Below are 16,205 nucleotides of genomic sequence, written 5' to 3' on the forward strand. Positions count from 1 at the left end.
AATATTTTTTTAACTATTTTTATAGTGGAATAAAATTTTCATATTTCTAATTTTACAGTGTTTTATTGTTATTTAATCATTGTTATTTTCTAGCTATCTCAACATTAGTACATTTTCCGCATATGTGTTCTTTCAGCAAACCTATGGTTTTTATTTACATATGCTTACATTTGAATGAATTAATTATTAAAATGCTAAGTTTTAACGAGGCAGTCATCATTTACGTTTGACTTTGAAGAATTTAAGCTAAATTTTCTATCATAGCATAATTTACAAAATCGTAAAATATTTTCTAAATAAAAAACGTATAGGTTTAAAATCTCATGAAAAGCCAGATTAAGTTAAATTGATATCAGTTTTTTTGCAATTATTCATTAGATAATCAACAAATTTTAGATTTACACAATATGACAAGTGTAGAAACATTAAAATTCATTTAACATCAGACAACTTCAGCAAATAAACTTGGTTGGAGATTTTTTATTACCTTTATTTGAGAAATTTAGAAATGAAATTGTTTGTTTGTCAATCTGTTTCTGTCGGAAACAAAACATTGTCAATTTGAGAAATAACTAGAAAATAATTTGGTGTAATAAAAAATAATGCAGAATCGAAGCTAGCCTCCATGACACGAGTGATAGCATCTCGGCCTTTCATTTGGAGGTCCTGGGTTCGAATCCTGGTCAGGCATGGCATTTCCACATACTAAAAAAATTGTCATTCATCTCATCCTCTGAAGCAATACTTAACGGTAGTCCTGGAGATAAATATTATTATAATCTTGATTGCAGAACAGGAAAAACAAGAATTTTGAATACCATTCATGAAATCTTTAGTTTTTAAAAATAACTTGATAGCTAATTTTTTTTTTTCTATAAGTGCTTTTGGAAATTATTTTATGAGATTATTTTATAAAAAAAAATTTTAAGGTGTAAAGTGTCCAATGAATCCAGTTCAGTGTGTACTATAAGTGATGAAATACAAACCTGAGTGCATTGCATGTTGTTGATATTGCTGTTGTACATTGGCATCCAGTATACTTTACAATATTTTGGTAAATTATTAAATTGGTCAATAAAATTCTGCAACTATTCATTTTCTATTAATTTTTCCTTGGATTAAAAACCACTAGCATATTAGAAATTTGATTTTTACTTTTGTAAATTTTTGACAGTTTACATAAAAAGGTTCTTCACCCACTGACCTAGGATACAACATTTTCAAAGTGCTGTGACTAGAATAAAGAAGGTTTCTACATGCAAATAAATAGATTGATCAATTTCCACAAAACCTAATCTATATTTCTATATTAAATTTAAATAAAATAAGTTTTAATGTGGTAAACAAAGATCTAAGAAAACAAATTAGTAAAATACTGAATATATAAATAATAAACAATAGTTGGGCTTCATTTTGACAGCTAACTCATCTTCTTATTCTCCATCCATAGAATACTCAGACTATTAAATAAAGGAAATATGTCACTTTTTTCATTTGAGCAATTTCATGTCTTATTTATATTCAGGAATATCATTTTCAATTAGTCACCTGAATACTGAACTATTTATTATACTGAATAACAACTAATTCAACTAGAAACATACCATTTAAAAAAAAACTGGTTGAGTGCATACAGTTATAAGTTGCATTTTTTAAAAGGAAATGAAAAATATATTACTATTCTAGAAATTCCTTTTTCCTAATTCTTCAAGTATAAAGAAATTTATTCCCAGATAATGTATTTTCATTTTTAATCAAAAAGAAATTACTAATTAGCTGCAGCTGATATGAAGACCCATAGCTTCATAAGAATATACTACATACATGCAGTTATAATCAGTGTTGATATCTACAAATTGACCTGCAATTTCCATTATGGGTTACTGAGTAACCCCTGTTATACAATTATATTACTCTGCTTTAGTATAATAATTAACCAGCAGTAACAAATACAAGTTGTATAGAGCTATTAACATGAGTATATTTAGTATTGTATATGCATACAATCTTTTCAAAGTTCTCATCTCTACAAGGAATTTCCAGATTTATAATAAAAATATTGACATTAACATGTACAAATAGTTATGATGTAAACAGTAACATTCTTATTGTATTGATGAATAATGTAATGACAGTATAATAATGACATGTAATTAATTAAAATTTTAATTAATTTATTATTTTTTTTTTTTTTTTATGATTCATACAACTTAATTTTTTAGTAATTATTTATTTATATACACTGTTTCTAACTTACTTTCATTCAATTATTTTTTTGTGAAATAAGATGTATTGCAATAATATTCCCCTTTTGATTCTAACTATTCAAATTGGCCACTTTGATTTATTGATTTTTCAGAAAGTGTGTCTAAGATAGTTTCTTCTTCATCATTATATTTTGAATAAAATCCTTCAAACTCTGCTCGTTGATAATCTAAGAAGTAATTTATCTCTGTTATTGCAGCTCGATTACGCTTTATCTCATCACTACAAACATTTAAGAAATTAATTTTTCAATTTACATCACTTTACAGACATTATTATAAAAAAGTTATAATATTGTTACACTTTTAATTATATTTCACTGCTGTTCTTAAAGCAAAGTGAAAAATATCTTGATTTTTTCCTAAAATTAGAAAATCTTCCCTGCAGTAACGTAATCCTTTGAGGTTTTATTTTGAATTCCCATGGTATATTTATAATATAAATGTACGCTGAGGAATACTTTTTCTGTTAATCAACTGATCATTAGATTAAGGAACTAATTATTTAAATTAACAAATCAGGGAATCAATATTAAGGAAGTTACATTCAAATAATGTACTTAAAATTTATTATGCTTTGGAGAATTAGGTGATTGTGCTATTTGTAATTCAACAGTCATGTTTTATCAATACAATACTACATTGGAGTGTTTTATACTGCCTGATTTTTTTTTTATCTTAGAGTAAATCATTTCAATTTTTCCTTCTTTTTGAAGATATTTTAAATGAATGGTTAAAGTCAGCAGTAAACACAGTACTTAAACTCAGTTAAATATTATGTCACCAGTATGATCCTATCATCCTGAAAGTCCAGGTCAACAGGGTTATTTCTAGATCTAGAAAAAAAAATAATTTTAATTTTTTTCATTTGTAATTTTTTTTTACTGCTTGATTTTATGTGATCTTGGTGGGAGTGTAGAGAGTTCCCTCATTTAAGGGTGAAAATCAAAATGGATGTCGTAAAAGTAAATTACAGTTCTAAAATTAATTGAATACTTAAACTCAGTTAAATATTATGTCACCAGTATGATCCTATCATCCTGAAAGTCCAGGTCAACAGGGTTATTTCTAGATCTAGAAAAAAAAATAATTTTAATTTTTTTCATTTGTAATTTTTTTTTACTGCTTGATTTTATGTGATCTTGGTGGGAGTGTAGAGAGTTCCCTCATTTAAGGGTGAAAATCAAAATGGATGTCGTAAAAGTAAATTACAGTTCTAAAATTAATTGAATAGTTTTTAAATATGAAAAATTTATCTATATTGAGATACAAAATTATATCTATATATCTTAGATATGTATTTTTCATTCTGTAGCTTACATTTATCTGCTGTACAGTAATCCACATTTCATCTATAGCAGTCGTCAGAAGTGTGCTATATTAGATTCTGTATTAGTATGCTTACTATATTTTTTCCTATTTTCTTACAATGCTATATTCTGACTGATTATGCGTAATTTAATTACAGAGAAGGATTCTCTGCATTCTTTGTCCTATATGTGCATTCCAAATTCTTGTATGATTGTGTTCTTGTGTGAAATGAATTTACACTTAAATGTGTATTCAGAATTAGTCTAAAATGTGTATTTAACTCTAAAGGATTTAATATGCATTTACCATATGTGATAAAAGATGAATTCCTGATCAAACTAATTTTTTTGCGTGAAAAAATATAGGATAAATGTTCTTCGTATTGTTAAAATAGGAAGAATTCATTGTTGGTAGTTGAATGTGGGCAACAATAATAGTTTTTTATAGTTAGCAAATGAACTGAAAATATTAGGTAGTATATTGTTTATTTACTTGTTCATTCATAAGCTGCTGCATGTATCCAGTCATAGCACTGGTTGGCTGAATTGTTAAAACTGTCAGAGCACTAATCTAAGAATCCATATATATTTAATGAATATTTGGATGGCTCTCTAGACTCACAATCATCAATATACACCAAATAACATTAAAAATAAATTATAAAGATTTAAGGTAATCTAATACTGCATGTACACATAAATGTTATTGTAAATCAATTTACTTGATTTTAGTTTTCTCTTCTTTTCTTTATTAGGCGCTTTTGCAAAGATCTCAGTTTTTAAAACCACATGAAAATATAAATATACAATTAAAAGCGTAGTTAAATATAGAGTGTAGTAGAATTTTACCACCTCATTCAGTAACATAAAATCTTATATTTAAATTTTTTTAAGAATTACCCAACAGCACCTAATATATAAAAAATAATAATATTAAGCAATAAGTAAGTTGAGATTTTTTCTTTATATATAATTATTAGTCATTCAGTAAGTAAACAGACAAATGTGAGTGAAGAGGGAATTAGTTGACTAGCAACAAGGCCAACAACTTTAATGAAAGCCTTTGTTAAGCAGTGAGTAGTTAACTACTCTACACACATTTAATTATTTTCAATACTCATGTAAGTGTAAGTATGACTGTACCATTGTCAGATTGCACCTTAGAGGAGTAGTTGGCTGTTATTTGTTTTTTGTTACCTACAGGCTGAAAACCTGCTGATATTTTTTACCAAATGAATGTTTAATAAGGTGTGAATTGCATAAAGCAAAGAAAGTGAAATCTGGTTAAATGGATCCTGGTTAAAGTGAGAAACCTCTACTACTGAGATTCATAATGAGGTCCCAACACTTTTGCATCGAAATACCCTTATTACTGGAAATAATTAAACCCCTTTATCTGAGCTTTTTAGATTTGTATCTCTGTAACTGGGACCGTTTAGCTTAACAACCTGTATAACTAAGACAGTTATTAATAATTTGTCATTTTAAATTTTGGTCTGAACAGGTTTGTTTACAAACTTATTCGAATTTCTTCTGAACGCATTTAATTTTACATTGCTTTAAGGTTTTGTATGATAAACAAGTGAATAAAAGTGCTCAAAATGTCAAAATGAAAGTGTAACTCATTGACAGCCACTGATAAACTGAAGCTATTGTCTGTTTATGATAGTGGAAAGTTGCATGACAAATTGTGTACAGAGTTTAATATACCAAAGTCTATACTACAGAATAATTCAAAACAATGAGAAAAATCTTTTTCAGTGTGCTGAAAGGAAAGGAGAACTAAAACGAATGTGATCAGCAGAGTATCCTGAACTTGAAAAAAATATTTGTGGAGAAAGTAATGCCATGCATATGTAATCAGTGGGTTGAAGACCTTCCAGCTCTGTTATTCCCCGATAACATCTTCAATGCAGATTTAGCAGGTTTATTCTTTAAGTGTCTTCCCAATAAAATTTTTACCTATAAAGGTCAGCCTTATCATGGTGGGAAACTTATCAAAGATCGGATCACTGTACTTTTGTGTGCTAATATGTCAGGAACTGAAAAGCTGCTACTTCTTTTAATTGGGAAATTTAAAAATTCAAGATGCTTCAAAGGTATCAGAACTTTACCTGTTAATTATCAAAATACAAAAAGGCCTGGATGACACTGGATATCTTTGCAGATAGGTTAAAAAGAGTGAATACTGAAATGAAGGTGTAGAAATGAAAAATTGTTTTATTTGTCGATAATTCCACAGCCCACAATAACATGCCTGATTTAGACCACGTCAAACTATTGTATTTACCTGCTACTACAAGAAGTAAATTGCAAAACAGTGGATCAAGGTATTATCAATAACTTCAAAGTTTACTATAGAAAATAAATCATACAATTAGTTCTAAGATCTACAAAAGAGAATAATAGCTCTGAAATCAATATCCTCCAGACTATGAGATTTGCGAGAAAAGCTTGGTTTTCTGTGAGCAAATCCACCATTGCAAATTGCTTCAAAAAATCAGGATTCAAGGTAACAGAAATTTTTGAACATGAAGGCTTACAAGAGGAGAAAGAGAACTGTAGAATGACACTTGAAGAATGGGGCCACAGATTATTAGTAGCAACAAAAAAATGACCAGCCGCCAAATTTTGTGGATTTTTTGCGTATGATGGCAAATTATTAGTTTTGGAGGAGCTAACTGAAGATGAAATTGTTTCTGCATGCTCTTCCTCCTCTTTGGAAATAGAAGAAGAATAAGAGGAGTGTTCAGAAAGTGTCAAAGCATGACCTAGAAGAAGTATTAAAGACTTTACATAAGTATTTTGAAATTCAGATATTGGTAATCCAGATATATTTGATCAGATTTATAATATTGAAAAACATATTATGGCAAGTAGCACTAAAATTCAAACTTAATTGACGGATTTTTTCAAATCATAATTTTTGTATTGTTTAAATTCATAAAAAGAATATAAGTACTACATTTGCATTACACTCATAAAATATGCATTTTTATTGAAAATTTTTACTTATAAAAATGAAAAAAGGTTAATTTCAACCTCTCTTAACGGGGCCCTCTGTAAACAGGACAACTGTATTTTAAACTTGGCTGTTTGGGAAACTGGGTGATGGAAAACGTCTTTAATTGAGAAAAAATTATAGGTACCTTGAGATTCCCAGTAATCCAGGTTTCACTGTATTTATATATAGCCCACCAGGGCTAGGAATGGGGGACGTGTGGCGACCAGAAGCATCACATGACAGTTGTGTCCTCCCCGGGGTTGGGATGTATTTATATATGAGTAGAAGAATTTAAAAGTGATCAACAAAAGTGTTACTAATGAATCACCTCTACTCTTCGGATGGCCAGCAGAGGTGTCAACAGAAATTTTAAAAAAGTATTGAACAAATAATTCAAAACAATCATTGAATTACTACGTAAGAAATAGCACAGAAATACAGCATTAGCATTGGTACAGTGCACAAGATGATTGGTAATTTGTTAAGAAATGTGCTCATTGGTTACTGAAAATTCTGGCAGTATCATGCTAAACATCAAACTTATAGATCTGTAAACAACTGAAATCTCTTTTTGATCATGAGGTAGAGACATTTCTTAGTCAAACAGTGATCTGTAATGAATTGTGAGTTAATTATTACGATCTAGAATCAAAACCACAGAATAAAGAATGGAAACACACTAGATCTCCAGTGACAAAAAAATTCAAAAAGTAGCCTTTTACTGGTAAAGTGATACTTATTGTCTTTTTAGATGTGAAAGACCCTAATTTTATTCATTATTTGAAAAGTAAATGTACTGTCAACAATGCAAATTGTTGGAGTTGTTGGAAAAAGAGTTGGAAATAAACTAATTACACTAAATGACTTGAACGGTTGTGAAAAATGGTAATTCTTCAACACACTAGTACTTGCCCTTATGTCACCAAACACAAGATATGATCACCAAATTAGGCTGGAAAATTTTACCATATCCATCCTGTGATCATGATTTTTTCTAATTTGGCTACCATCTTTTGGATCATTAAAATCTGTTTTATGTGGAAGGCAGTTTCAAGATAATGAAGAATTGAAAACAGCTATGCAAAGGAGGGTCCAAAGTCAGTTTAAAGAATTCTTTGCTGATGGCATACAAAAGCCTGCATGAAGATGGAATAAATAAATAATGAAAGAGGGAGATTGCATTAGAATATAATGTAAATATTAAAATGTGTACATACTAATGGAAAATCTATAAATGTTTGTCTTTTTAGTTGTTCAATGACACTCATACATTTTGCTGCCAGAATTCAATTAGCTAGACTATTTATTAACAATAACGTTAATATATTTTTAGCAATTGATATCCATTGAGTTACAGTAAGTAATAATTATTATTTGCACTTACTTCATTAGTTTGGAACACAACTGACTATGCCACTGTCGAATTCGTGAAGTCATTAGATCCTCCCTACCATCAATAACAAGTAAATGAATATCATGAGAAGCTGCCATAGCTGAGTGTACTGATTCCTTATCAACCATCATCTATAAATAGTGATTTTATAAAGTAATATAGTGAAGTACAGTATTTAATTTCAAAATTATAAAAATTGAACTTGACTTAAGAAAATTCAGTGAAAAGAATAAATGCTTTTAAGTACTAATTAATAAATATTTTTAAGTAAAAGATTAGAATCTTATAAAAAAGAGATATTAACCCAACTAAAGTTTGACAATTATATTCAAGCCAATTTTTCTTGATGCACATCATTAACTGAATCACAGTCACTAATGTTACTTGAATTTGAGCATAGGTCCTGATGGATCACAAAACAACTGACTCACAATAGTGCTAGTCAGCAAAGTAATAATAATTACAACAATATAGACTACTGAAGTAATTTTTTAGATATGCACACAATTGAAAAAATAAAGCACAAGAATAACTTACATTTCTAAACTCCAGCGGAAAATCTGAGAAAGAATCGTTGCGTATACTTGCTTGAGTCTGGAAACGAATCAGATGATCTGTTATTAATTCCATAAATGTGGATTCTTGTTCTCTTATCTGTGTAAAATATGCTTGAGCTGATTCTAAAAATACATTTATCATGTCTGCTAAATTTCTTTCAAATGTTGTAATCAATTCCTGTACACAGTAAGATAGTTAAGTCTGTGTAAATAATTTATTTTTATTATTTATTGATAAGAAAACAGTAAAATAACTTAAAATTAATTTTATAAGAATCATAAAATAAAAGGTATATGAATTCAATTAACTGATTATAAAACCATTTACAATTACAGTAATAAAAAGTATTTGTTATTAGCAAGATTTGTCTTGATTTGTATGTGGTAGTAGGTTTAGTAAATTATGTAAAACTGCTCATTTTTAAATGATAAACCAAACTGATTGTAAGAATATGATTTATATTTCAATAACATAATCCTTTCTACTGGTTTTGTACTCACTTGCAAAGATGAGTGCTGGTGTTTTTCATTCTTGTCATCACTTAAATGCTAATAGCTTTCTTGAACTGGGAAAACATTTATTGAGAATGAAATAAAAAGTTGTAGTAGATTTGATTTGGTTTTGTCTGTTCGTAGAACATTGTGAGTATTCAAAACATTTGAGTCTGTTTAAAGTCCTTTATTTTGTACAAGGTAACAACGCAAGATGGCCATCTTGGGATTTCAGAAACTGTTAGTTTTATGGGATTTTTAAAATGGAGAACCTTACCTAGATTTTCCGTACGTTAAAAATGTAGTACTACCACTTTTTAAATTTTCACCATTTTTCCAATATAACAGCAAACCTCATTACTTCAAATAGAAATCACATGTTTTTATTGCATTTTTGGGTAGAAAATAGAATTTTAAATAGTCTTACCATATTTTTTTGGGTCGAACCCATGACATATTTTTGAAATTACTTAAAAGTCTTAACACTTTACTGACACATTAAACTTTATTTATTCAGCTGTATTTTTCACTAGACATGACCTTTTTTCAGAAATGGTTTGTTTGTTCTAATTACATCATAAAATTCACAACAAGAAAGTTCCGAATTAATTTTAACATTTAGCAGATGTTTAACAGTATATGCTGAAAGTCTTCCTCCTTTCTGCAGACCAAATGTTCCCCATAATTGAAAAAACTCTCTCAACTGGAACAGATGTCCCAGGCAAAGAAATTGCAAACTCAACCATTTTGGAAATATTGTAACATGAAATATTAGTCTTTTGAAACAACTTACTTGCACAACTTGCTTTCCATTTCTCTTCAATAGTATCTGGTACTTTTTCAGAACTTGAACCACAACCTACCCTTGATTTTGAATTACCTGGTACAACAATGTATGTTCATCAAATAAGTCATCAATATTTATGGAATCTTTTGTAATTTCATTAACAACTTGTGCACTCTCTTCTAAATCAGACCAGGCAATTTCAGTTAGTAAATTTATCCACTGAAACTTACTAACTTTATCAAAACTGGTTCTCCACGACTCTAATTATTGGATACTAGAACTACAAAAATTGTCTACACTTGAGAAGAATTTTTGTTCCTGAACATCATTATTTTTTTTAGAGTTCTGAGCAATTCTTTAGCAGAAGGTAGTATAAATTTGTGGGTTTTCTTTCCTGAAGTTGACAAATTAATTCGGAATATATCTGAAATGCTTTTGTTGCTGTGATAGAATTAGCTTCCAATTTCAGAACTACATTATTAAATAACAGTAGAGCACCACAGAAAAATTTCAAAAACAATTCACTTTCTAGATTTTCAAAAAATCAATTAATAATTAATAATTTTGGGCATTTGTCACAAGATAAGAAGTATGATTTTTGGCCATCAAAAATGGAAAGAATTCTTTCTATTGCAGGTAACAAACTAAGGAAAGCTTTTGCTGCTATGAGATAGTACTTTTTTGTAATCTATTTCTACAAATTCACAATTCGTTACTCTTACTGTATATATGTGAAAATATTTATAAATTTTTATAACAATATCTTCATGTCCAGGGGTACAGAATTACATACTGTTTGTATTGAATTGTGTACAATGCGAGCTGAACAGTCAGTTCCTAAAATGGGTCTACCTAAATCACTTTGAATTTTTCAGAACAAATTTTTATTCCCCTTTCTCTTCACACCACCAAAATTACTATTAGTGTTATCAGCAGTATAACAAACCAACTTTTCTTCAGGTTTGTATTTTTTCACACACTGCGAAAGATACTAAGTCAAAATTTGAGCAGTGTCACCTGACACTTCATTGAAATTTAAAAGTTTAAATTGAATTCCCTCCTCCAGACTGAAATATCTTACAACAATCGGAACAAGTTTTACTTCACTTCTGTTTGAGCTAGCCATCGTTACTGTTACATAATTAATGTTTTCCGAAGAACGCAACACATTATCAAATATAAATAGCAAAATAACATTACCAATAATTGCCTCGGTTTTGGTTCTAGCAGATGAAAATTTTGGGTCATATAACTTTTTAACCAGTTTAGATGTGCAATCTGATGTTTTCAAACTTTGTTCCTGTCTAGCAGTGTGGTATGAAAATGTAGTTTCTTTAGCAGCACAATCCATATCACTGTTATTGTTATTCCCATCTTTGGCTTTAAAAAATCTCTTATTTTTGCTGAAGCAAAAATGCATTAAACAATTAGCATTAATAGAACTCCTATGTTTAGCTGTTTTCACGTGGTCTTCAATATCACCCTTTCCTTTATGTGCAACAGAAAATTCTCCAGTACATAATATGCAATAAACACATTCATTCTTACTGTCATTACACAATTTCAAAAATTTGTATTCCTGTTGCAGGTTAACATTAAACACACATATTCTTTTGCCTATTGCTAAATGATGAGACAAAAAACAAATAGAAATAAAATGAACAAAAACATGTAGACGAGTTACTTCACACATGAAAACAACATAAACACGTTGCTCCTGTTGTGTTGCCAAATGACTAAGTAAGAAGTTGTGGCGAGACTGGTAGCCATCGCCTCCATCAAAATGGATGTCAGCGCTTACTATAAGATTGGCTGAGAGATGCACAGCCATAAGAGAATGTTTAAAAATGCGATTCGAACATATAGGTCTAAAATTTAAAAAAATCCTCACCAGTCATAAAATTCTCAAACTCTGGCTATTTTTGCAACCCCAGAGCGCACTAAAAGCCAGGACTGTCCGGGTTAATCCCAGTCATATGATAAGCCTAAGTTATTTTTATTCTTGGGTATTTTTCTCTGAACACAGTTGTTATGGAGCTACAGCTGACAATTGTAAAATGAAATATTGCTGCTATCTGTATTATTCTAAATGGAAACCTAAAGTACTAGTACCTGATAGTCAAAATATTTTAAAAATTTGAAAATTAAGTAAACTGGAAAATAAAGTAAAAGTAAGATTAAAAAACTTTTATCTAAAACAGTGTGTTTTTTATTTACTTTACTCATTGGCACTACAGGCCAATGTGACCCCTGGCCTCCCAAATATCACCCAGCCATCTATCTTGATCCTCTGCCTGTCTTCTCCAGTTGAAAATGCCAAGTATCCTCAAGTCATGCTCCATGTCATACCTCCATCTATTCTGTGATCTTCCATTTTCTTCTTCTGTTAAACATTATTTTCTCCATATCCTATTTGCCATCCTCTCCTTTCCCATTCATGCCACTTGACTCAACCATCTAATTCTTCCCGTAATCAATCTTACAATATCTTCATTTTTCAGTAAGTCATTAATTTCAATGTTATTTCTCATTCTCCACTCACCATTCTCACAGACCAGTCCAGTAATTCATCTAACATTTTTCTTCCAAAAATATTAAGCTTTGATATGTTATTCACCATCAGCACCCACATTTCAGAACCATAAAATACCACAGGCCGTACTAGAGTTTCATGTAGTTTCATCTTAATTGCTCTTTATAAGAGGAATGACAAATAACTTCATACTGGCATAAAAAGCCCAGTTACCTGCCATTCTCTTTCTATTTATCTCATCCAACACTTTTCCACTACTACCTATCAGAAGATCCAAATACACAACACTCGACATGAATGAAAATATAATTTCCTATTTTTATATCTCTTGCGTGTCTTCTTACTTGCTGATGATGATATCTTCATATAGTTACATTTTTAGCTTCATTAATCAAGACCCTCACCTCTACCACTTTCCTCCAGCAAACCGAGTGCCTCCTTAGTATCGGTATCATTGCATTTGACCATATCATGTGCATAAGCACACATTTGCCACAGTCTATTTATGATGGTTCCATCTCCCACCACACTCCCAACCCCATCCTGAAGTGCCACATTAAACAACAGAGTTGATAATGTTGACAATGTATTCATCTCCCTGTCTCACACTGGACTTTATTGCAAAACACCTTCCAACAGAATTATCTATCTTCATGGATAATTATGACCAACTTAACAAGTTTTAACGGTACATCAAATCTTTCAAGTACTTCCATTACCTTGCTCCTTGATACACTATCAAAGGCCCCTTTGAAGTCAATAAAGAACAGATACAGGTCAGTATCATATTCCCCACATTTTTCCAATGCTTGCTGTATTGTGACGATTTGGTCCATTGTACTCCATCCCCTTCTAAAATCACACTGATAATCACTGAGAACTGCTTCCACAAATGGAGTAAGCCTTTGTAATAAAATATTTGTAAAGATGTTATATGTACTACACTAAGCAAGAAGACACTCCTATAGTTATTTAATACTATCTTATTACCCTTTTTAAAAATCAAATTTGTCTTCCATTCATCAGGTATCCTTTCATTTCTCCATGTAAGCAATATCAATTTATAAACTTCCTGCTATAATCCATCACTTCTATTTTTAATCAACTCACTCACCAGGAGCTTTATTATTTTTTAATCTTGATAGTGCATCTTCAAATTTGTCCCTGGTAGGAACCAATACACCCATATCATTGCTTAACCTGGTGTTACCACCTCCACCCAACTCAAATCCATGCACTCCCATCTCTTCTCTTCTGTGATGGGTGCTCTCACAGTATGACTGTTGTTAAGTTGTTTCTCCATATCATCCTCCTCCGAAAACCTCCTCACAGGGCTCGGTCCATCTCTCTAAAACTTCATCATTATTGATTACCTGTCCACCTTTATCCTTACAGCTCTTCATCCTTGGCTGATATCCCTTTCTAAACCAATCCATCTCCTTATAAAATCTTCAGCTTTGATTTCTACCAAATAATACCTCCAGTTTTTCCACTTTCCTCATCATTACCTCAATATGTTGAGGTGCTTCTTGTGCCTCAATATAGACTTCTTCTCAATTCATTGTATTTATTCTGAGTACTTTTTGTATCTCTTTACATCATCCTTTGGCTAACCTCATCTCTTTCTCCCTCACCACTGCCTTACACTTCCCATCATACTACTTATCACTTCTTCACGCTGTCCTCACTTCCATGGTCTCCTGAGTCTCTCCAAAACTCCTTTATATTCCTTTACTGACTTTCTGTATTTTAACTCCTCCATTGTGTCTTGTATCAGTTTGGCAAGCTCCCCATCGAATCTCTCATGATCGCTGTTACTATCCTTCTCAACCTTAAACCTGTCTACACCCCATTTGCATCTCTTCATCTCCCTTTCTTTATGTATATTGGCCGGCCATGATATAATCGTGGCTTTAATCAAGAAATGGTCAGATCACAATTCAACCCTCTCATTGCATGAACATCTGAAATCCCTGATGCATGTGCAGCTGTAACTAAGACATTATCAATCTGATTCTGGGACTTTCCAAGTTCCTAGACATATCCATTTACAAGAGAATCCTGTGTTCTTAATTACCATCCTATTACACTTTGCAAATTGTGCTAATAAGAAGCCATTATTATGTGACTCTTATGCAGAGAGTACTGACCACAACACACCTTACCAACATCTCTCGCCCCATCTTAGCAATCAAGTCCCCCCCCAGCATCACCACTATATGTCATATTTCTAAATCCTATTCACCTTTCATGCCAACACATCATAGAAATCCTCCTTTTTCTGCAACTCTGCCTCCTATAGAAGCATACACAAACATTAAAGTAACATTTGTAAATTTACCTCTTAGCCTAATTATACACAACCTTTCCAACACTGATTCAAAACTTATCAGACTTTTTTTTTTATTTCTTTACTGATAAAGAAACTGGTGCTCCCATAACCTATCCTGTCAACCTTCCCACTATACAATATAGAGAAATCCTTTTTATCAATTTGTCCACTACCATGCCATCTCATCTCCTGCAGTGCCATCACATCCATCATAAAATGATTTAGCTCCGAAATCACCTCCCTCATCCTTCCCAGTGCCAACAATATTCCATTCCATTTGCCAATCTCCAGTCCATACCCTTACCTTTTTTCCATACTCCCTCATTCACATTTATATTTGTACTCTGTTCAATCCTCCATAAGTCCTGTCCATTCAGAGGTCTTGTTTCCTGGTTTCATAACAATAAATTTTTCATTTAGCTGTGGAATTAATCCAACTCAAGACCCCAAACCAGGAAGACCAGAAGATGTTAGTTTGGTGTTCCTTTCTCCTACAAGGTTTGCTTCTACCAAAGCTCATAGAGCACATCCTACACTGGATTTTCTTCAGGTTTACTCCCTAGGCTCTTTCACCCTCTCTGGCGTTGGGAATTTCTTCCTTATCCACTTTCTAGATCATTGGCCAATTTTCACCTGGTACCCTATGTAGGGGGCCTATAACTGTTACAGGAGGCACCGGACTTGCGACCAGCAATACACTGACGGAGTTACAGTGTGGTTTTAATTTTGTTTATTAGGAAGAAAGAAATACAACAAACTGCATTGTAATTATAACAGATTTTCAAAATTGCCACCATTAGTAAAATTCAGCAGTCTTCCTACTGAAAAAAAAAAAAACATCTTTCGACAAAAAAGTGTTGTGGTGAATTTTACAAATTTTTTATTACTTCGGTTGTTCATTTCTTCCACTGAAGCATATTTCAGTATATACAACTGATTTTTCACTTATCCCTCAGAAAGTAATCTAACACGGAAAGGTCTGGGACTTTTCTCTGACTAAAAAATAGGTCCATGGTATATATATATTTGACTTTACAATTATCATCCCATAACTCCGTAACAGCTGTGTTTAAAGGAAAATTCCCAAAAAATAAAAATGTCTTGAACTACTATTTTCTACCCAAAAATGCAATACAATTATGAGGTTTAAATATGAAATAACGAAGTAGGCCGTCATATTTGATTTTACAACTGTCAACCATATCTCCATAAAGGCAGCGTTTAGACAAAAATAATCACATTAAAAATGCATTAAAATACTATATTTTTCTACCCAAAATGCAATAAAAACATGAGGTTTTTAATTGGAATAATGAAGTTGTTCGCCATACTGGAAAAAGGCAAAGATTTGAAAAAAATGATAATACTGTATTTTTAAAGAAGGGAAAAATCTTGAAAAGGTTCCCCATTTAAAGTTTCTCATAAAACTTATAGTTTCTGAGATCCTAGTGGTGGTCATCTTAAGTTGATCAATCTATATGAGGATAGAATTTAAGGTTGTTCTTGTTAATGTTGGGGGATTTGTCATTTGTA

The 16,205-nt window shown here is 31.2% G+C and overlaps 1 protein-coding gene across 1 annotated transcript in view; it reads right to left on the minus strand.

Annotated features, from left to right (window-relative positions):
- Nucleotides 1-2,311: 2,311 nt before the first annotated feature.
- Nucleotides 2,312-16,205, minus strand: part of LOC142326920 (dynein regulatory complex subunit 3-like) — a 42,159-nt gene continuing 28,265 nt past the window's right edge. Inside the window, exons 8-10 of the mRNA XM_075369650.1 lie at nt 8,509-8,706; nt 7,963-8,102; nt 2,312-2,487 (exon numbers count right to left, since the gene is read on the minus strand). Of these exons, the coding sequence (XP_075225765.1) occupies nt 2,322-2,487; nt 7,963-8,102; nt 8,509-8,706 (504 nt within the window). The 3' untranslated portion in view covers nt 2,312-2,321. The remainder of the gene's footprint in view (nt 2,488-7,962; nt 8,103-8,508; nt 8,707-16,205) is intronic.

This window comes from Lycorma delicatula, chromosome 6 (assembly GCF_047948215.1).
Source record: "Lycorma delicatula isolate Av1 chromosome 6, ASM4794821v1, whole genome shotgun sequence".
Classification (NCBI taxonomy): domain Eukaryota; kingdom Metazoa; phylum Arthropoda; class Insecta; order Hemiptera; family Fulgoridae; genus Lycorma; species Lycorma delicatula.